The 24,293-nt window shown below is 40.8% G+C and overlaps 1 protein-coding gene across 2 annotated transcripts in view; it reads right to left on the reverse strand.

The window, feature by feature from the left end:
* Positions 1-904: 904 nt before the first annotated feature.
* The window catches only part of COMMD1 (copper metabolism domain containing 1), a 168,639-nt gene continuing 145,250 nt past the window's right edge, over positions 905-24,293 (reverse strand). For both annotated transcript variants that reach the window (XM_068984183.1, XM_068984184.1), the window contains one exon: positions 905-1,100. In XM_068984183.1, coding sequence (XP_068840284.1) covers positions 993-1,100 — 108 coding nt within the window. In that variant the 3' untranslated portion in view covers positions 905-992. The remainder of the gene's footprint in view (positions 1,101-24,293) is intronic.

The following is a 24,293-nucleotide window of genomic DNA, read 5'->3' on the forward strand; positions in this document are numbered from 1 at the left end:
TTGTAACCACAGACCAAGAGTACTACATTTTGGGGACACATTACATCCCAAAGACAACTGAAGTTTCTGAATGCTATCATTATCAGACGATAAAAGCTGTTCAACAAGGACCACAGCCTTAACGTTCTGGTTAACAATTTATCCTCTTAGAATGTTCTTGGTGTTTGGTATAACCTCTCTAACAGGACCTAGTTTTCTCAAAGAAATTTTCTTCAAGAGGTTTTACGTGATAACTCAAAATTTCTAAGGTAAAAGACGTCCCATCACTCCAGTAGACGTTTTCCCTTCCCACAATCCTGACTTGAACTAAGTGAGGGGAGTCCCTGAATGATGAGGCAATTTAGTTCTAGGTTCCAAAAAAGTCCAAGTTTCCCAGTAGCTCAGATCAAACCAGACCACCACCCCGCCCCCCGTGCCCCCCCCCCCAAAACCGCCACCCACCCCCAGCCCTCAGATTTAAGCAGAACTAATACAAGTGCCTGAATCAGTTCCAGAAGCATCTCATGTCTTACTAAGGTCAGTAAACCTCTTCTAGGGAAGGCAGGCTCCTCAGGCCTCAGTTCAGGCCACATTTGGTCAGCCTGTATTTGCATGAGTAAAATGTTTTCTCCCTTTTTAAAAATTCTTACATGATTGATCATGTATAAATTCCTATAATCCTAGCCAGGAATAACCCACCATAGCAAAGGTTTCTAAAGTTGATCCCACCCTAGTCTGAGGGGGGATTCAAATCTCTGAGGATAGGGTCCTTAAGTCCTTTTTTAAAAATGCTCTTATGAGTGCCTCTGTGTGCTAAAAGATAAGGACTTCTGCAGGAGATCAACTGTAAGAGTAACTGAAAGGGAGACAGAGAAATCACAGCAAGGAGAGGCAGGCAAGATTTGAACTTGAGGATTTAATACTATTAGGGGAATACGATTTTTCTTTGTTTAAAAAAGCAGGCCTCTGGGGTGGGATCACGAACACCTCTGCTTCAACGTCTCCATCTTCAGCTAGGCTGGTTGCATCAGTGTGCTGATACTTTCTTCTACCTCTGAGAGCTTCTTCAGGACTTGATTAACCTTGACCTCATCAAATTCCAAACACAGAAATTCAGATTCCTGGAAAACATAAAAGGATATTTTAGACAAGATCCCCAAAACTATCCAAAGCTCTGCTTCTGGTATGACCTAGCTCCAAAGGCCAGGGCCTCTACCCAGCAAGCCTGACTTAGGTCTCAAAACCTAAATGATATTTTACCCACACAATCCCCTAAATGAAACTACCTCTATGAGATATTTCATAAATGCTAAAGAGAGATACAAAATAATTTTTAAAGTAAGTACTTAAGTATTGGGTTTCCCTGGAAGCTCAGTGGTAAAGAACCTGCCTGTCAATGCAGGATATGTGGGTTCGATCCCTGGGTCGGGAAGATCCCCTGGAGTAGAAGATGGCAACCGACTCCATTTTTGCCTGGGAAATTCCATGGACCGAGGAGCCTGGTGGGCTACAGTCCATGGGGTTGCAGAGCTGGACATGACTGAGCAACCAAACGACTTAAGTATTGCTGTTTTATAGATGAAGACTCTGGGACATGGGAAGGTTAACATGTATCACAAAACCAGAAAAAGGCAGAGTCAGATTGTGAACTCCCTGCTCTGGCTGACTCCAAAGTCCATGCGGTCTCCATAGCACCCTGTAATAAAAACAATGGAGACAGGATTTGGCTTGACTCTCTGTTTGCTTGGGAATTACGCTCTTCGATTTAGTGGTTATATTAGAAATTATGACAAGCTATGAACAAGTTGCTTGGGAAACATCAACCAGATAACTGAAAGATAACCAGATCTTGAAAACAGCCTTAAACATTTCTGAGGCCTTTCCACTTGCTGCAAGCCAATTCTCCTAAGATTCCCTCACACACATTCCTTTTAATCACTGTCAGGATCAATCTACCCTGAATTAGGTAGATATTAGAGAAAAGCGTGGTGACACTTTGAAGTGTGTGACTGAAGTCTCACGTACACTGGACAAGTTCTAGGTCCACTTTGACTTCAGAGACAAGGGAGAAGTATGGTTCCGAGTGACCATATTCAAGGTCCTCAAGATCAATAACTATGTAATTTTACGGCAGTATGAATTTTTAGAGACCAGCTACCTTTTTAGGTAAACAATTGAGGCTTCAGGCATGTTAAATGACATACCTATTACCCTTCTGTTTGTTGATGGCATAGCCACTGGGTCAATGTTCTTTTCTTTATATTTTCCTTTCTCAATAAATGGCATTTCCCAACCCTGTCCAAAGTGGCAGGGATCCCTCCCTTCAAAGAGAGGGATTCACTCTGTCATCGGCTAGAAGAACCCTCAGGATTTGATTTTGTAAAAGTGCCTTTGCTGTTGGTGAGCAGCTATGCTGTGTCCATATTAATGGCACTGAACATCCCCTAGGAGAAACAAGTACAGAGGGAAGGAAGGATGAGAGTTTTTCAAAGGGAGGAAAGGCAGCTTTCCTTGACCACAAGGAACTTTTCCTTAAACATGTATTTAAATAGGAAAGGGGTACAGTCTCATATGTGAGCTTAGAAACTGCTAGGTTTTCATTTAGTTGAATTTAAAGAACAAGAAAGATGCTCCCTGTGTTTGAGCTACAGGCAGGGTTATCTCCTTGTGGAAATAAAAGCAGATGTATGGCAAATTAGGTACCTGGCTAAATTAAGGACAGGTCTCAGATTTGAAAGCCTCTTATTCTTCATTCACTTTTATGAGAACTTTATTGTTTTTGTTCAGCCACTAAGTCATGTCTGACTCTTTGTAACCCCACGGATTGCAGCACACCAGGCTCCTCTATCCTCCACTGTCTCCCAGAGTTTGCTCAAACTCATGTGCATTGAGTCGGTGATGCTATCTAACCATCTCATCCTTTGCCGCTCCCTTCTCTTCCTGTCTTCAATTTTTCCCAGCATCAGGGTCTTTTCCAATGAGTTGCTCTACACATCAGGTGGCCAAAGTATTGGAGCTTCAGCTACACAATCAGTCCTTCCAATGGATGTTCAAGGTTGATTTCCTTTAGGACTGACTGGTTTGACCTTGTTACTGTCCAAAGGTCTCTCAAGAGTCTTCTCCAAAATCACAATTGTAGAGCATCAACTTTTGGGTGCTCAGTTTTCTTTATGGTTCAACTTTCACATCTGAACATGACTAATGGTTATAGCTTTGACTATACAGACTTTTGTCAGCAAAGAGATGTCTCTGCTTTTTAATATGCTGTCTAGGTTTTGCCATAGCTTTCCTTCCAAGGAGCAAGTGTCTTTTAATTTCATGGCCATAGTCACCATCCACAGAGATTTTAGAGCCCAAGAAAAGAAAACCTGTCACTGTTTCCACTTTTTCCTCTTCTATTTGCCATGAAGTCATGGGACCAGATGCCATGATCTTAGTTTTTTGAATGTTGAGTTTCAAGCCAGCCTTTCCACTTTCCTCTTTCATTCTCATCAAGAGGCTCTTTAGTTCCTCTTCACTTTCTGCCATTAGAGGGGTATCATCTGCATATCTGAGGTTGTTGATATTTCTCCTGGTAATCTTGATTTCAGCTTGTCATTCATCCAGCCCAGCATTTTCCATGATGTATTCTGCATAGAAGTTAAATAAGCATGGTGACAATATACAGCCTTGACATACTCCTTTCCCAATTTTGAACCAGTCCATTGTCCATGTCAGGTCTTTAGCCTGACTTTAAAACATTTAAAAATATTTGGTCTTTGAAACAATTGTCTAGGAACTAATAATTACCAGAGTCCAACATATATATTTAGGAACTGGCAGAAGAGATGATGTAACCCATGTTTCACCTCAGTGAGATAAAGCCTGCTACAATAATAAATCACCTGGTTTTCCATTTATATGGGAAGAGCTTATCAAGGACAATGTTCCTAGAGATAGGAAAACCTGAACAAAGTTTAATAAATAGCCAGGATGTTTTCTGACTAAAGATCATTTATTTGTTGTAATTTTCAGTATTCAAATGATCTTTGATTGGACCTCTAAGTATTCATGAAGCTCAGTTCACTTCTAAGGGAAATCAAATATCAGAGAGAAGAAGCAGGTTAAACAGAGTCCAAAGTTAAACAAATATTTCCCATGCACTCTCAAACTTCACCTCTCTCCCCTGGAAACAACAGAGACTAACAGTCTTAAAAAGACACCTATAACCATACATGATTCTTAAAGAAACAGCTTACTTGAAACTGCATTATCAAGGCCTGGCTTCATCTAGTTATGCTACCAAAACATTTTATCAGGAAATCAGGAGCCTTTAAACTGGGGCTTATCAAATGGAGCTTTGTCCAAATTTTGCATTTGGCTGGGGTGCCTTGCAGAAAATACATCTAAAGCACTTGAAAAATATCTTTAGAAATGCAAATGATGCTTTTCACCAGATGCAAGAAGTAAAACAGCAGTTGGAAACACTTGATTTTTCCTCAGTCATCCATCTTGATCTGGGCCAACTAGTCATAATAATGAAAGATGATAAGACCAAATTCCTGTATTTAAGTATCTGAATCAAATGTAGAACCTGCTTCTTAGTAGAGTGTAGATACATTATCAGATAGAGTCAGAAAATGGTTCAGCTCAGTTCAGTCACTTAGTCGTATCCGACTCTTTGCAGCACGCCAGGCTTCCCTGTCCATCACCAACTCCCAGAGTTTACTCAAATTCATGTCCATCGAGTCAGTGATGCCATCCAACCATCTCATCCTCTGTCGTCCCCTTCTCCTCCTGCCTTCCATCTTTCCCATCATCAGGGTCTTTTCCAATGAGTTAGTTCTTTGCAATAGGTGGCCAAAGTACTGGAGTTTCCGCTTCAGCATCAGTCCTTCCAATGAATATTCAGGACTGTTCTAGGACTGACTGGTTTGATCTCCTCGCAGTCCAAGGGTTAATGGTTAGCAGGTGAATGAGCAGATGCATCATTAAGAATATGTACTCTGATCACGAGTACAGCAATGTATTAAACGCAAGGGTTCTATTCCAAATTAGACAGGAAAGCAAAGGTAACCTATTCAAATATTCTTTCCAAGTACAAAAGCTAAAAAGTCATAAAATCCTAACAAGAGATCCTTGAGGGGCTACTCTCTCCAAACTAACAACAACAAAAAAAACAAGCTAGCTTTTAATGACATCTAGAAAAGGACACCTTACATGTTCCTAAGGAACTCCTTTCCCAGATAACTATTCTTTTTTCAGGAAAGTCTTATGTGTCAAGCCTAAATCTTTACTTTTTTAGCTTAAACTCATTTCCCAGCAAGGTCAGAGAATATAACTGATTATTTGTTTATATAATAATTAAAGGCTGTTATTAAGCAAGTGTTTGGTTTCTCAATCTACATATTAAATAACCTTTTTGTTTGTACTATCATTTAAAAGACCTTTTTATCTAGGTCCAGCAGCATACCCTGATGAATTCTTTGGCAAAACAATACTATAGTGACAAAAAGTGACTTATTAAAAACCTGTGTGCTCATTTGCTTCAGCCATGTCTGACTCCTTGTGGGCCTATGGACTGTAGCCCACCAGGCTCCTCTGTCCATGGGATTTTCCAGGCAAGAATACTGGATTGGACTGCCATGCCCTATTAAAAATCTAAGTGGAACCATTTAGAATAAATTCAACATAAAACAGAAATCTTATAGCCTATATCTTCTATATTATTTCCTGTGCAAAGTTTCCACAAAGATCTATCCCAATTTATTGGTCATATTTAACATTATAATACAACTTTGGCAAATTCTAACATGTTCCAAATTTGGACAATGGAGGAGGAAATGGTGCCTTAAGATCCCGCTAACCAATACTAATTCAGAAGGCCACATTTGGTGACCAGTTTTCATAAGGCTATTCCCCAATTTTTCTTTTGGCTGCATTTACTGACACAAAGAGACTCTTAACTGAGCAAAAAGTTTTAGCCATGAAACCTATCCCTCTGTTTAGGCTGTCCTTTCCTAAACTGAAATTAATCCTCTGAGCTGCAGCTCTGCCACTCTGAGTCTTCTGGAAAGAGAAAGAACATTTGGCAAAGGTCAACATTGGCAATGGTGTCTTGAAGAGGAATTAGATAATAAATAAGGTAGCCAGGGCTTTGAATACTGCCGACCAGAGAAGTTTAAAACAGCTTCATAGGTAAATCTGTGTTCACCACTCATTCCCATACTTTCTGTGGCTTTCTCAGAATTATACCAATACTGCTCCCAACTCCTTCAGGAGACCTGGAAATAGCTTCTCTGTAGCAAAGAATCCTCCAAGTTACTTCATAAGGAACCACTTATCCAAAATTAAATTTTATAGTTCTCTGAAAACTGTGCTGATTATTCTCCACTTGTCCTTTTGATGTAGGAGATAGATGGGCTCCAGGTTAGACATTTACAACTGGCCTCCTGTTTATATTTCACTGGACACAAAGAAGTGGGCTTCTGGCTGGATACTTAACAACTGTTACCATTTCTTGAGACAAGAAATAGGTGGGCTCCAGTTAAGTAAGCCTTCTGCTTGCTCTCTGAAATGTAAACAGCCAGGTAAATAGCCAGGGTTTGTTTCTTGTAAACATCTTAAGGTCATAGTCATGGCAAAGACAAAGAGAGGCAAAACCCTGTTTGAGTAAAGGATTAAGGGATCTCTACTTCCCCTTCTTTTGGGACAAGGGAGACACTACACATGAACAGAAAGGCTCCTGTGAGTCAATCAAGAGATAAAGCCAGGCCATAACTGGTCTTGCTCTTCCCAGAAGCCTTCACTTTGAGATCCATCTTGGCTGAGGGGTGCATACGCAACCCAGGGAAGGATCCCAGGGTAGGTCAGGTGTGGAAAAAGAAACCAGATAATGGGCCCGAAGGAAGACAAAGAATGGAAGAACTGACCCATGTCGGTAGCTTCATCGCCTCTTTACTGAGCTCCTCCTCACTAAGGGGAACACCCACACCCTTTCTCTCTGGGTGTGCATCTCTGCCTTTTTCTGTCTTAACTAAAAAACTATTTCTCTATATGCTCTCTCACTCGTGCTATGTCTCTAATAATCAACTTTGTACCTACATTCACAGTTTCTGCTTCCGTGATAAATGCATTCTTCACTGGGGGCAAAGATCCAGGGGAAAATAACTCCTAGCCTCTAGCCCTTGCTGGTCTGGTGGCTAGCATTCCTGGTTCTCATCCAGGCTGCTGCTGCTGCTGCTGCTAAGTCACTTCAGTAGTGTCTGACTCTGTGTGACCCCATAGACGGCAGCCCACCAGGCTCCTCTGTCCATGGGATTTTCCAGGCAAGAGTACTGGAGTGGGGTGCCATTGCTTTCTCCACTCATCCAGGCTACCCAGGTTCAATTCCTGGGCAGGGAATTAAGATCTCGCGTCACTCCACGGCTTGCTACTGCCTCGCCGAGATCACTTTCATACCATTCCCCATCTTTCTCTGCCTTGTTCCAAGTTCTCTAAGATTGTGTCACTCTCTTGTTCTCTGGTTTATAGTGGGGTTTTAACAAGAGAAGAAAGAGGTCAAGATATTTATTCCCCTACTCCCAACTCCTTCTCCTCTGCTATTTCCAGTATTTTCTATGTGTGGGTATTGTTTCTTTATCTCCCACTTTACTTTCTGGCCTTAATCACTACTTCAGTATAGACATTAAGATTTTCTTCAGACTGTGAAAGTACATAACCACCAAATACAAACTCCAAAGACAAGCAGGGCAAGAATTTTTATCATGCCTAAGTTGGTAGAAAGGCTGCCCTCCAAGTGATAAATGACAGTATGAACCAGCATCAGTATTTAATTTTTTTCTATTGTAATTTGATATTAAATTTTATATAGCACTTTGATATTAAAAAAGAAGAAAAACAACAATAGTAGTAACAACTGCGCAAGGTGACATTTCATTAAGAATCCGCATCAAAGGTCTTGATACCAGACTAATGCCCTCATCTTTACAACCTGTCCTTATACCCTAAATCTAAAGCAATGGATAGCTTAGGCGGTAGCTTAAAACAATACTTTCCAAAAGAACATTTGTGATTTATAATGTTTTTGAATCTTTCAACACAGATTTTTAGCAATACATCTTATTAATATAACCAATGGTCCTTACTCAGGCCATTTTTAATCCTGAGGAAATCCTAATTTCAAATATAATAGCTGACAAGTCCTACCTTTACTGTGTAAAAAGCAAGCTTTAGCAATTTTCCAAAAGGGAAAAACATTATACTATAAAGTACAAAGCAAATTATTCTATTGAAGATCAGAAAAGACTAAAGTCAGAGTCTTTTAGAAGCTAAGACTGAAACTTTATGACAGAACAACTAAACTGAAATGATTTACCCCAAAACTCAATAGATGTCTCCATGTGCTAAGATCAACTATGGGACTAAGATAATGGTAGTTTCAGAACCAGAGCAGCTCCTACAGGAAGCATTTATCCACACGCTTTATCCACTCAGTCTCCTAGAAGAGGAGAGAGTATTCTTGGTGTAGCATAGAAGCATTAACCATCACTGGATAACAATTACTGAGTTTTCTGATGATATTATTCAGGCATTTCAAAGGACTTCTGTGAGGACAACTTGACAACAGGAGTTTAAAGTGCTTAAAAATTTAAAAGTCTGCACTCTCACAAATTCTACTACATTAAAAGATAAATTTTATGAGAAAACATGAATTTTTAATCAGTTAACTAGAAACTCAAGAGAGAAGAGCGACATCGGGTATCCAGGGAGTTTCAGATCTACCACCGATGTAAGCTACTGCTAAACAAATCTAAGGCACCTAATTTCAGCTTTTCAAGTAGTGCATATGGGTTTTACATAAAGTGGCACAATTTTTAAATAAAATAACATCAGATCTTCATTATTCAGAAACTGATTATCTGGGTCTCTGCTGCTTGACTTCCTCCTCCTTTTGGGGGCCATCTTTTAAGTATTTCTACAAAATGGGAAAAGGAAGTGAAACTTAAACTGGTTAATATGACCAAATCATAGCAGCTCTGCAGATGGTTTTTTAGAAATGGATATTAGAGCTATTAGAAGGAACTCTGTGACTTCACATAACTACTTTGGAAAATTATACTCATAAGGTTATAATTTAAGCCAGAAAGATCTTCTTATCCCAAATATTTCCCTTCCTTTAGTAACCAGGACTAGTGTTCTCAGCTTAATGTCTTTAATACAGAAATACTCCCAGGAGAGGTAATACAAAAAAGTCACTTACACCTTTCTATCACTTAAATTGGGAGATTTATTTTCCTCCAGGAAGAATGAACCCAAGTAGCCTGCCTTAAAACACATGGTACCTACCATTAAGAGGAACTGGGGAAAGTGGGACAAATAGGTAGGGCATGAAACATAAAATCAGGAAAATACCAGAAGCAAATCCTTCTCATATCAGATGCACAGATCCACAGATGAAGGCTCTTAAGCTAGTCTTACCCTAGATACATCCTGTCCATGCCTTTCTAATTACCTGATCACCAGGAAAACCTAGTGAATTTTTATAGGGGGCAGTGTTCTTGCCTGGAGAATCCCAGGGCCAGAGGAGCCTGGGGTCACACAGAGTTGGACGAAGTGACTTAGCAGCAGCAGCAGCAAGATAATCACAATGAAAACCAAAGGCTGAATTTACACACACACACACACACACACACACACACACACACACACGTGGGGTGCTTTCATTTTCATCTGCAAGCTCAGGGCCTGTGACCCAACAAGGCAATGAGATTCCAAGAACACTGTCCACTCAAAGCTGTTTGAATTTCTAAGAAAAGAGAAAGAAGGAGTATACTAAGAATAGGACCCTAAAATTCTTTTGGTTATAGATTTCTTAGCTGGAAAAAAATCTAGAGTTATGACCTAGAAGAAAACTAGACTGTCCTGCCAATGTGTGGTCAAATGGAGCATGTATTTTGACCCAGGAAACCTGACTTGTTTCTGAAAGGGAGAACATAGTTTTGACCTCATAAGAATGAGAGGTTCTTTCATTGGCCAAATTCTGTACTGCTAAACCAAGACTATCATTATTCATCTTCCCCCAAGATTTCTGAGCAATCTGACACTTATCTGCTCACCATCAGTGTATGTGCTTGTGCTCAGCCACATCCAACTCCTTCATGACTCTATGGACCACAGCCTGCCAGGCTCCTCTGTCCATGGGATTTTTCCAGGCTAGAATACTAGAGTGGGTTTCCATTTCCTCCTCCAAGGGATCTTCCTGACCCAGGGATTGAGCCTGCATCTCCTGCATTGGCAGGCGGATTCTTTACCACTGAGCCACCTTGGGACGCCTCCATCAGTGTACAGTGAAAGGTAAAGGTACATCAATCTTCATTTTACCACTAAAAACAAAAGAAATCCAAAGACTAGCCTCACTTACATGAAGCCTGAAATTCCCAGCTCTTTGATTCAACCCACTGCCAACTGACACCTACATTTGACCCTCAATTTGGACTCTTTCAAACCTGATTAATGTACATTTACAGATTAGACTGGGAACTAATTAGGCAGACCCAATTTTGTACTGATCTACATAAATACTAAACAACACTTAGTATTTTAGAAACACCCAACAAAAGAAAATCAATTTGCTGTATGACTCAGGGAACTCAAAAGAGGGCTCTGTAATAGCCTAGAGGGGTGGGAACCAACCTATGGTTGATTCAGGCTGATGTATGACAGAAATCAAATGAATATTGTAAACCAATCATAAATAAATATTAAAAAATCAATGGAACCAAGTTATATAAACAATAAAAGCTCAACACAATGAGATTATTGGATGATTTCTACAAAGCACTGTGCTCTACTTCATTTTATAACTTCATTTTCAGCAGGATTTAATACTTAGCTGTTAAGATTTTCTGTATTTTGAAATACTGTGGCTGAAATATATATTGGTAAAAAACTATTACAAGGTGCTCTTGTTTGATCTTCAGGAAATAATACAGAGTTTTGGCTAAGGAGAACTAGTTCTCATGTGACAATGGACAAAGGACCAAAGGATCAACTGTGAAACAGCTGAAAAGGCAAATCACACTGAGGGAAGGAGAAATTTCACTTAAATCTTAGATAAACCAAATGACAAAACTCTTTAGCACATGAGAAACAGTGTTGTTAATTTTACTTTGAAGCTCAACTTGGGGTGTCTCATCATTCCTGATGAGGTACCTTCCAGAGCAAACTCATTTGCAAACAGCTTTGACAAACAAACTAAAATATATTTACATGAGAGGAATAGAGAAGATTTAAAAAAACACTTCATCAAGAGTAGTTTGTTTAGGCGATACCACTAATTAGGCAGGAACAAAGTATGCAATGGCACTTGCTTTCTAAGGGGCTCTTGATAACTTAGAGATTATGATGGGAGAAACACCTTAATACAACCAATAAAAAGACAAGAGTGAAGCAATGAATGACAAACTCCTTGGCAGGAGGAAGACAACTAGAGGATGTCCAATTAGAGCCCAGCTCCATTGCTCTGCCAATAGCACCACCTATCTATTCCCAGCTTCCTCAGTGTGGTTTCTTTTAAGTCATGTATGACAGCATGATTAAGCAGAAATAGGCATAGTTGAAAGCAGCATTTCCCTTCCATTTAGAGGAAGCAAGTGAAGCTATGCAAGGAGAGCAAAGGATGAAATGACGAAGAATAAGGGGACTTTTGAATTCAGAAAACACTGATTTGGGGAGAAAGAGTTTGGGATGCGTTGTTTTTTTTTTCCTGGCAAGGCTATGGAGTGTGGGGACTAATTTTGTTGGGCTTCCAACCAACTCCAAATACAGTAACATTCTGAGGCACTGTAGGCTGGAACTGTCATTCTAACATTTGAATTTGTGGGGGACACAATTCACTCCATAGTAATCACCAATGCTTGGAGTGCACTCTGTTATCAGGCATCACCTAAGTGTTTGCAGTTATGATGATGATGATAAGTTCATATGAGTCTAGGCTTGCTATTCACACTTTACAGAAAAGAATTTCTAATAGTCTAGAAACAAGAAAGACACAAGCAAACACACAAAAGCTATCTGCTGACTGCTCAGGTCTGCCAGCCCAGTGTGGCAGAAGCCATATCTGGCCTCATCCTTACCGGACTTGAGCTTGAAATGTCATTTAATCAATAAGGGCTGCCAGGATAAGGGCTGGAAAATGGCACCAAAGAAATCTTTCCTAATCCTCACTCCCAGTCCCCATTTAGTACTTCACTGCCATTCTGTGTCCCAAAGTCCAGCCCTGAAGACTGACTTGGAATATGACACAACATTCTGTCAGAGAATATTAGGATGAAGGAAGAAGACAGGCCTTGCAGTCACTGAATGAAGTTAGTCACTGCTCTCTAGCTCAAAGAGTTTACTGTGAACTTCTGGAGCTAGCAGAAAGACAGGAGATTGCATCTTTATTGTCGAGGTTGAATCCTGGCATCACTTAGGTTGCTGGGGCCTTTGTCCATAGGTAATAATCACCCCTCCCATTACCATTGTGTTTACAGTTTAGAAAGCTGTCTCCCACACATGACCTACCTCATTTGACCCTTAGAAATGCCCTGTTACTAGGAAGAAGCCAAGCCAGAGGAAAGGTACTTTGAACTAGAACAGACAGACCTTGTCCATCTAATCCCAAATCAGATCTTTTCAGCTATATTTGGAAGATTTCATCAGATAATGCAATGGATTTTATGGGTTTTGATATACTTCTGATCCAATTTATGGAGGAAAAGAAAGTAAGGCCTCATTTACTTATTACTCCCCACAGTTTTAGAAACTAGGATTATAAATTCAATCCTTTGCGAAAGACAGAACAGGCAGTCAGGTCCTAACTGGTGAAGAAAAAGAATTTCTTTCTTTGTCACCATTCATTCAGCAGGTTTTGGAAGTAACGGAAGGAATAGAAAACCTTGAGGGAGGTTCAAGGATGATCTCTGAACCCTGGGGGAAAATGAAATGCCTAAAGAAATGAAATGCCTCAATTAAAAAGAAGTCAGCCTGGAAGGCAGAAGTAGGAGAGATTGTGGGAAAAGTATGACAAATCTGAAGACATAAGCAAATGCAAGAAATGTCATTAGAAATGACACTAATGATGATATTAATAGCAGTGATAACTAACAATAGCTAACATTTGTCGAAGACATGCAAAATGCCAGGTATGACACTAAGTGCTTTACATATATTATTTCACATTGGTGAAAATTTTACCCCATTTTACAGATAAGGAAAGATGAACAATTTGTTTAAGACCACACAGGTAATAAGTGGTAGAACTAGTTTTTAAAAAACCCAAGTCTGGCTTCAGAGTCCAAGCACTTAACCATTTCACGATCCTGACTCACATTCATATATAATAACATAAAAACTAAGTACCCAAGATTCAAAAGGAAGCTGGGCGTTGACAGTATGATAACCCAAGGTTAATATGCAGATATGCATTATAGAGACTAAGTTCTTATTCTGGGGCAAGATGGCCTTTTATTCCCTTTCTCTATCTGTGTATGTGTGGCTGTGAGGGGAGGCAGAGAGGATTGAGTTATATATATAGCTATTTGTCCCCATCACCAGGTGTTGGAGGCAACATTTATTTTTGCTATTCTACTGACTTATATATGGAGCTCCCTGAGACTCCTCCTAGATCACAATCAGTTGAACCAAAATACTTTCTTAAATCTGGGGTTCTTTCCATCTACAATTAGAAGGAATTCCCAATTCTGGCTTGTTATCTAATCCATGAATATCAAATCATTCATCTTGAAAAAAATCACATCACCATTTATAGGCACTTTTAGAATACACAAAGATAAATATGATCATTTTGCAATACATAAAAATATCAAATCATTATGTTGTACATCTGAAACTGATATAGTGTTATATGGCAGTTATAATCTCATTTTTTTTTAAAAAGGAAAGAGAACAAAAAAGTATTGGAAAAAAAGAAAAATGTGTTAAATCATGAAGTTAAACCTTTAACATCCTTCATATTTTGTTTTTGGTCAGTTGCTAAGTTGTGTCTGACTCTTTGCAACTCCATGAACCGCAGCACAGCAGGCTTCCCCTGTCCTTCATTATTTCTCAGAGTTTGCTTAAACTCATGTCCATTGAGTCAGTGATGCCATCCAACCATCTCATCCTCTGCCACTCCCATCTCTTCCTCCTCTCAATCTTTCTTAGCATCAGGGTCCCCTTCGGTGAGTCAACCCCTGGGAGTCCCTTGGACAGCAAGGAGATCAAACCAATCAATCCTAACGGAAATCAACTCTGAATATTCACTGGAAGGACTGATGCTAAAGCTGAAGCTCTAATACTTTGAAAGTGAAAGTTGCTCAGTCATGTCTGACTCTTTGTGACCCCATGGACTCAACAGTCCATGGAATTCTCCAGACCAGAATACCAGAGTGGATAGCTTTTCCCTTCTCCAGGGGATCTTCCCAACCCAGGAACTAAACCAGGGTCTCCTGCACTGTCGGCAGACTCTCTACCAACTGAGCTATCAGGGAAGCCCCCATACTTTGGCTACCTTCACAGCTGTCCCACATCTGTTCCCTGGTGGCTCAGAGGTTAAAGCGTCTGTCTGCAATGCGGGAGACCTGGGTTCGATCCCTGGGTTGGGACGATCCTCTGGAGAAGGAAATAGCAACTAACTCCAGTATTCTTGCCTGGAGAATCCCATGGATGGAGGAGCCTGGTGGGCTACAGTCCATGGGGTTGCAAAGAGTCAGACACGACTGAGCGACTTCACTCATTCTCTGGCCAAGGCAAGGGTAAACAGGACTGCTGGAGTGAAGAAAAACAGTAACCTTGATAATGCACAAAATAGCGTAATTCACTCATACATAGTCAAGGTTTGACTGACAACCATCTAAAACAGAGACAGTATATGTGGCATTCAGTTCAGTTCAGTTCAGTTCAGTTGCTCAGTTGTGTCTGACTCTTTGCGACCCCATGAATCGCAGCACGCCAGGCCTCCCTGTCCATCACCAACTCCCGGAGTTCACTCAGACTCCCGTCCATTGAGTCAGTGATGCCATCCAGCCATCTCATCCTCTATCGTCCCCTTCTCCTCCTGCACCCAATCCCTCCCAGCATCAGAGTCTAAGAAAATTAACAAACAGTAGTAAAAGCAATTTTTATTCTACTTTGTAGTATTTCGTTAAAAAGAACACATTTACCACTCCGTCCAAGATTATGTTAGCAAGTTAGAAATATGAACTATCTAAGAGGGGCCAAAGAAATGAGACAAAAATATTAATGAAAACAACTAACTATTGTGAAGAAAAGAGAGATGTCCCCAAAGGAGGTATAAGAAAAACATCTTGACTTATGTTTCCTCTTTAAAATAACAGTCTATATTTATCTCCTTAACTTGCTTTGGCAAGTTCTTTGCCAGCAGAGGAAGCATGAATGGTCCTTGTCTCCTGGCCTAAGTTCTGTTTTGCAGGTTCCTAAAGAATTTTAGCCACATTTATAGAACATAAGGCATTTAAAATTTTTCATTACATAATTTCAAGTATATAAAAAACATGATAAAAATACGACTCTCCTACACTCTTTCCCCAGATTTACCATTTATTCAATTATTTACACTTTGCCACATTTGCTTTGTCATTTTCTCTCTCTCACAAACCACTTGAGAGTAAGTAGGGGATGGTGAGGGCCTTTTATCCCTAAAATTTTTAGTATATATTTCCTAAAGAAAAGACATTTTCATACATAGTCATGGTTATATAATACTGAGAAACACTATTTAACCCATTCTGCATTCAAATTTTATCAAATACCTCATAATGTCCTCTATGAAGTTTTTTTTCCCCTGTTCCCAAATCAAACCCACAGTCACACACTGATTGCATTTAGATGTCATGTGTTTTTAGTCTCCTTTAACCTAGATTAGTTTTTCAGTCAACCTTTCCTGTGTTTCTTGATCTCAATATTTTTGAAGGATATAAGCTAGTTATTTCATGGAATGTCAATTTGTGTTTGTCCGATTTCTTCATCTTTCTTCATGATGAGATTCTGTATATGTGCAAATACCTATCTATTTCCCAGTTTTCTCCAGTGATTAGTGAACATGGGTTCTGAAGTTATAGAAACCTAAATTCAAACCTAAATTAAAACTTCACTACTTTCTAACTGTGTGGCTGGCTAAGTTTTAAATTCCTAAACTGTAAAATGATGATTCTTAACAGATTTAATGGACCAGATTGCTGTGAAGGTTGAATGAGATAACATATCCAAAGCAAAGTAACACAGTTTGGAGTGGGATAAACTGAATATTACACTTCTCTGATTTTACCACAGTATCTCCTACCCTAGGAACATTAAAATAATATTGGTTGATTAAGCAGCATCTCTATCAACTCCAGGTTACAGCTGCCAAAAATGTGAATTTGTTTAGGGAACTGCTAGTGAATACTGCCGGAGAAGGCAATGGCAACCCACTCCAGTGTTCTTGCCTGGAGAATCCCAGGGACAGCGGAGCCTGGTGGGCTGCCCTCTATGGGGTCGCGCAGAGTCGGACACGACTGAAGCGACTTAGCAGCAGCAGCAGCAGCAGTGAATACTGTGACTAAAAGCAGTATCAGGAGCTCAGGTTCAAGTCTATCCCTTCCTGTCAATTTGTCTCTGTCAATTCTCAGAAAAAATAGAATACCCAAATCAAGTAATTTTCTTATAGTCAAATTGAGAGATAATTTTAATATTCAACAATAACACTGAAAATCAGGAAGTCCACAGTTAAGATGCCATTCTTACTTCATTTCCATAATTCCCTTGCCCAGAGCGAGATGGTAAGGGAGCTTGAGTACAGAGTATTTCCAATCTATTGGTTCAGCATGATGACCTCATCCTCCCCACTTTCTCTTAGAAGACAAAAAAATTATTCTATTTATGTTAAATCACTCCTCTATGTCAGAGATTAAAACCAGACCAAACAAACAAACAAAAAAGGAGTATAGTAGCTGAACCAATTCTTCAAAGTATTGAAGATACAGATATACAAATCCACTTTTGAGATTTGGAATCGAATTTAAATGTTATTTTTCTAGGTTATTATCTCAAATATATCTCCATTTTTATGTTTTCCTCTCAATTAGAACTTCAGATGCAAGTTAAATGATCCCTAGGGGAAAAATAAAATGAAGCAAACAAGAAAATTCCTGTGTCCTACATTTCAAACTGTGAGAAGGGGCCTCCAGCAAAGCAAAAGGAAAATTTTATGATCTCATCACCATGCTAAAATGAGAGCTTATATCTGTAGTCTGAAATGACAAGAGAAAATTTTTATGTGAAGCCTTTATCTTCATCAGTGAAGAGTAAAAATACTATAGTATGAACACAGAACTTCCAATAATTCTGTCATTTATTGGACAGAGACCTTAAGTCTGAGTCTGCCTTCAAGAAATACTCAGATTAAAGTGAACTGTTTTAGAAATGGGAATTCTCAACTGGAGGTTAAGTCTAAATATAAGACAATGATGATGCTATATACCCTTAAGGTCACTATTAACCTCTGTTCTTTAGGACATAATGGCTCATAATTGGACATTTCCAGAAAGTGATAAACACTTTTGTAAACATCTTTAGAGAGAAAAGCACTTGTCAGCCACTCTGCTGCATCACCCATTAAGATCCTGCTGCTGCTGCTGCTAAGTCGCTTCAGTCGTGTCCGACTCTGTGCGACGCCGCAGACGGCAGCCCACCAGGCTCCGCCGTCCCCAGCATTCTCCAGGCAAGAACACTAGAGTGGGTTGCCACTTCCTTCTCCAAGACATGAAAGTGAAAAGTGAAAGTGAAGCCACTCAGTCGTGTCCTACTCTTGGCGACCCCATGGACTGCAGCCTACCAGGCTCCTCCATCCATGGGATTTTCCAGGCAAGAGTACCGGAGTGGGGTGGCATTGCCTTCTCCAATTAAGATCCTACTCAGTGTTATGTTTAAAAGTTCAGTATATTTAAGACATTTTGAAGGTTAGGGTCAGAAAGGAGTATGTAAATACATGTAAACTCTGCTATTTCATACTCTGCTTCTGTCACCCCCTATAGGAAGATCAAGAAATGAGACCTCTCCATGACTACACATGAAGCCCAAAGCAATATTATGAAGGGAAAAAATCACTGGTTTGAGAGTTAGACAACTTGCATTTAGACATGACTCCACTATTAACAGCTGGGTGACCCTGGGAAAGTCATCTAATTTTCTAAAGCTTAGGTTTCCAAATCTAGAAAATGGAAAAATAATAGCTATCTTATAAGGACTCTTTTAAAGACTAAATTAGATAGCACATATGCAAGCACCCAGCACCGTCTAGTGTGAAACAGGCCCTCAGTAAATGTTAGTCTCAGACTTCTCTGGTAGTTCAGCAGTTAAGAATCTGCCTGCCAATGCAGGGGTACAGATTCAGTCCAAGAGGATTCCACATGTCAAGGGGCAACCGAGTCCGTGCGCCATGGCTACTGAAGACTATGCGCCTGGAGCTCTTGCTTTGCAACAAGAGAAGCCATCACAATGAAAAGCCCCAGCACGGCATCTAGACAGTAGACCCTGCTTGCTGCAACTAGAGAAAAGCCTGAACACAGCAACAAAGATCCAGAGAAGCCAAAAATAAATTTAAATAAATTTAAAACTTTAAAACCATAAACAAACAAAAAAATGTTAGTGTTTCTTTCTATTGTGTTACACACATCCTGCCCTCTGACACTTTTTCAAAGGAGTTCTGCTGAACACTTTAGCTACAGCCCTGTTTTCCTCAGAACAGACACTTCTCTCTCAATAGTGACAAACGGTCGTGTGAAAGACTGCTAGGACCTAACACTGTCCTGGAGAAACAAAAAAGTTCTCACAGTGGGAAACAGCACCAACGGCTTCAGGCTATGTCAAGCCCCAAACAGTAAATCAACTTCTGCATGTTTTTACAGTGTTACTTAACATCCTGAGAGCCTTGTGCTCTTTCAACAGTCTTTGCTCCCTGCAAGGATCAGGCACATGATTTGTCCTCTTTTGCCTTCTTAATAGAGGTCTTTATTCAACATGACCACCCAATGGATTCAAATATTAGGAATTAGCAAAAGCCAAGCTCAACCATGAAGAAACTGGCAAAGCCTCAGGACTAAACAGTAAGCCCTTCTTAACTTTTCAGAATCTCAACTTTTATGCTTTCTGTTTTTGGAAATAGCAGACTTGCTGATGCACTGGTTCAAACATGTCTGTGTATTTCCCTCGCCTGCATTATCACAAAACTCTTACCATGTAGAAGACTTCCTGCTAAAGTTCAGAACCTTAAAATCTGCTTGTAATCCAATAAAGCAACACTTCCCAGCCTCTCCTGCTTCATAGCAATAGACAGACCTTAACACAGGACACTTCTGAACTAAAGGGACCTGAAAGTATTGATGGCCCCAAAGGGCCAAATACAAGCAGCACTGAGAAAAGAGGTATACAAATATAAACCTGTTTGCCACTTGACTCTTTCCCCTGGAGGAGGAAATGGCAAACCACTCCAGTATTCTTGCCTGGAAAATTCCATGGACAGAGGAGCCTGGTGGGCTGCAGTCCATGGGGCTGCCAAGAGTCAGACATGATTGAGCAACTGAGTGCACGAGCGCGCGTGCGCGCGCACACACACACACACACACACACACACACACACACACACACACACACATGGAAATGGCAAACCACTCCAGTATTCTTGCCTGGAAAATTCCATGGACAGAGGAGCCTGGTGGGCTGCAGTCCATGGGGCTGCCAAGAGTCAGACATGATTGAGCAACTGAGTGCACGAGCGCGCGTGCGCACGCACACGCACACACACACACACACACACACACAGACTTTTATCACGTAAAATTCTTCCTTTTAACTCCAAGCTGCTCTAGGTCAATGTCCACAATCCTTCATATGGCTGACCACCCATGTTAGACCTAAAAGATAAAGTAAATGTCAGAAAAACAACTAACATTTGATGCAGGGCAGCAGGTTCTGAATGTAAAGATCATAAAACACTAAGTAAGTGAATCAGACATCAGATACTTATTAACTGTCTCATATCTGCTAGGTATAGTTCTAAACAGAGGAGTCAATGGTAGGCCAGATGGAACCTCTGCCCTTGAAGAGCTAACATTCTAACAGGAAAAAAGGCAATAAATTAAAGCAATTTAAAAAGCAATTTCACCAGATCATATAGGTCAATGTTTTTGATGTACAACAGACACGTAGATCAAGACTTCTGACATTCAGAATTCCCCGGAGGTCCAGTGGTTAGGACTCCATGCTTTTACTTCAGAGGGTCCCAGTTCAATCCTGGGTTGGGAAATTAAGATCCCCCAAGCCATGAGGTGTGTGGGCACAGGAGGGCCTAGAGGAGCCATCCCATGTTGAAGGTCAGGAAGGGCAGCAGGAGGAGATATCCCTCATCCAAGGTAAGGAGCGGCAGCTGCGCTTTGCTGGAGCAGCCGTGAAGAAATACCCCCCACACCTAAGGTAAGAGAAACCCAAGTAAGATGGTAGGTGTAGCAAGAGGGCATCAGAGGCCAGACACACTGAAACCATAATCACAGAAAACTAGTCATTCTAATCACACTAGGACCACAGCCTTGTCTAACTCAATGAAACCAAGCCATGCCCGCGGGGCAACCCAAGATGGGGGGGTCATGGTGGACAGAGTTGACAGAATGTGGTCCACTGGAGAAGGGAATGGCAAACCACTTCAGTATTCTTGCCTTGAGAACCCCATGAACAGTATGAAAAGGCAAAATGGTAGGATACTGAAAGAGGAACTCCCCAGGTCACTAGGTGCCCAATATGCTACTGGAGGTCAGTGGAGAAATAACTCCAGAAAGAATGAAGGGATGGAGCCAAAGCAAAAACAATACCAAGCTGTGGATGTGACTGGTGATAGAAGCAAGATCCGATGCTGTAAAGAGCAATATTGCATAGGAACCTGGAATGTCAGGTCCATGAATCAAGGCAAATTGGAAGTGGTCAAACAGGAGATGGCAAGAGTGAACGTTGACATTCTAGGAATCAGCGAACTAAAATGGACTGGAATGGGTGAATTTAACTCAGATGACCATTATATCTACTACTGTGGGCAGGAATCCCTCAGAAGAAATGGAGTAGCCATCATGGTCAACAAAAGAGTCCGAAATGCAGTACTTGGATGCAAGCTCAAAAACAACAGAATGATCTCTTATCGTTTAAGGCAAACCATTCAATATCACAGTAATCCAAGTCTATGTCCCGACCAGTAATGCTGAACAAGCTGAAGTTGAATGGTTCTATGAAGACATATAAGACCTTTTAGAACTAACACCCAAAAAAGATGTCCTTTTCATTATATGGGACTGGAATGCAAAAGTAGGAAGTCAAGAAACACCTGGCGTAACAGGCAAATTTGGCCTTGGAAAGCAGAATGAAGCAGGGCAAAGACTAATAGAGTTTTGCCTAGAAAATGCACTGGTCATAGCAAACACCCTCTTCCAACAACATAAGAGAAGACTCTACACATGGACATCACCAGATGGTCAACACTGAAATCAGACTGACTATATTCTTTGCAGCAAAAGATGGAGAAGCTCTATACAGTCAGTAAAAACAAGACCAGGAGATGACTGTCACTCAGATCATGAACTCCTTATTACCAAATTCAGACTGAAACTGAAGAAAGCAGGGAAAACCGCTAGACCATTCAGGTATGACCTAAATCAAATCCCTTATGATTATACAGTGGAAGTGAGAAATAGATTTAAGGGCCTAGATCTGATAGATAGAGTGCCTGATGAATTATGGAATGAGGTTTGTGACATTGTACAGGAGACAGGGATCAAGACCATCCCCATGGAAAAGAAATGCAAAAAAGCAAAATGCTGTCCGGGGAAGCCTTACAAATAGCTGTGAAAAGAAGAGAAGCGAAAAGCCAAGGAGAAAAGGAAAGATATAAGCATCTGAATGCAGAGTTCCAAAGAATAGCAAGAAGAGACAAGAAAGCCTTCCTCAGGGATCAGTGCAAAGAAATAGAGGAAAAGAACAGAATGGGAAAGACTAGAAATCTCTTCAAGAAAATTAGAGCTACCAAGGGGACATTTCATGCAAAGATGGGCTCGATAAAGGACAGAAATGGTCTGGAACTAACAGAAGCAGAAGATATTAAGAAGAGATGGCAAGAATACACAGAAGAACTGTACAAAAAAGACCTTCACGACACGGATAATCACGATGGTGTGATCACTCATCTAGAGGCAGACATCCTGGAATGTGAAGTCAAGTGGGCCTTAGAAAGCATCACTACGAACAAAGCTAGTGGAGGGGATGGAATTCCAGTTGAGCTATTTCAAATCCTGAAAGATGCTGCTGTGAAAGTGCTGCACTCAATATGCCAGCAAATTTGGAAAACTCAGCAGTGGCCACAGGACTGGAAAAGGTCAGTTTTCCTTCCAATCCCAAAGAAAGGCAATGCCAAAGAATGCTCAAACTACCACACAATTGCACTCATCTCACATGCTAGTAAAGTAATGCTCAAAATTCTCCAAGCCAGGCTTCAGTAATACGTGAACCGTGAAGTTCCTGATGTTCAAGCTGGTTTTAGAAAAAGCAGAGGAACCAGAGATCAAATTGCCAACATCCGCTGGATCATGGAAAAAGCAAGAGAGTTCCAGAAAAACATCTATTTCTGCTTTATTGACTATGCCAAAGCCTTGGAACAACAGACTGGTTCCAAAAAGGAAAAGGAGTACGTCAAGGCTGTATATTGTCACGCTGCTTATTTAACTTATATGCAGAGTACATCATGAGAAGCGCTGGACTGGAAGAAACACAAGCTGGAATCAAGATTGCTGGGAGAAATATCAATAACCTCAGATATGCAGATGACACCACCCTTATGGCAGAAAGTGAAGAGGAACTAAAAAGCCTCCTGATGAAAGTAAAAGAGAGTGAAAAAGTTGGCATAGAGCTCAATATTCAGAAAACGAAGATCATGGCATCTGGTCCCATCACTTCATGGGAAATAGGTGGGGAAACAGTGGAAACAGTGTCAGACTTTATTTTTTGGGACTCCAAAATCACTGCAGATGGTGACTGCAGCCATGAAATCAAAAGACACTTACTCCTTGGAAGAAAAGTTATGACCAACCTAGATAGTATATTCAAAAGCTGAGATATTACTTTGCCGACTAAGGTCCGTCTAGTCAAGGCTATGGTTTTTCCAGTAGTCATGTATGGATGTGAGAGTTGGACTGTGAAGAAAGCTGAGCGCCGAAGAATTGATGCTTTTGAACTGTGGTGTTGGAGAAGTCTCTTGAGAGTCCCTTGGACTGCAAGGAGATCCAACCAGTCCATTCTGAAGGAGATCAGCCCTGGGATTTCTTCGGAAGGAATGATGCTAAAGATGAAACTCCAGTACTTTGGCCACTTCATGCGAAGAGTTGACTCACTGGAAAAGACTTTGATGCTGGGAGGGATTGGGGGCAGGAGGAGAAGGTGACGACCGAGGATGAGATGGCTGAGTGGCATCACTGACTCGATGGACACAAGTCTGAGTGAACTCCGGGAGTTGGTGATGGACAGGGAGGCCTGGCGTGCTGCTATTCATGGGGTCGCAGAGTCAGACACGACTGAGCGAATGAACCGAACTGAAGTCGTGCGGTGTAGGGGGAAATGAAAAACTCTTGGCGTTCTGAGAAAACTGCTAGCCACTTTCCAGGGAGTTTACTCAAGGAAGAAAGAAGACTGAATAAATTATAAGATGCTGATGCTGTACTGTACTGTGCTCAGTCGTGTCTGACTCCTTGCAACCCCATGTACTGTAGCTTGCCAGGCTCCTCTGTACATGGAATTTTCCAGGCAAGAATAATGAAATGGGTTGCCATTTCCTTCTCCAGGGGATATTCCTGACCCAGAGATCAAACCAGCGTCTCCTGCATCTCCTCTATCGGCAGGCAGATTCTTTACCACTGTGCCACCTGGGAAGCCCATAAGACACTGACCCAGTTCTAAAATGCAATTCTCACATTACTGTCTCCTTGCTATGGACTTGGCATCATAACCCTTGTCCTTTGGTAACACATATAAAAGCAGGATGGGATCATTCATAGCAAGATAATGAAGGCCCAGGCAATATAAAATTATGGAGAACAAGACCAGAAATCTCAAGATCAAGGATCTAGTTCCAAGTCTATCACTTAACATTCATATGAACTTAGGTAATTCACTCAAACTTCCAGAGCCTGACGTTCTTCATTTATTGTATCCCACTGTGTAAGGGTTTCAGGAAATTTAAATGAGGTAATATGATAAAAGGACTT

This window comes from Capricornis sumatraensis, chromosome 1 (genome assembly GCF_032405125.1).
Source record: "Capricornis sumatraensis isolate serow.1 chromosome 1, serow.2, whole genome shotgun sequence".
NCBI lineage: Eukaryota > Metazoa > Chordata > Mammalia > Artiodactyla > Bovidae > Capricornis > Capricornis sumatraensis.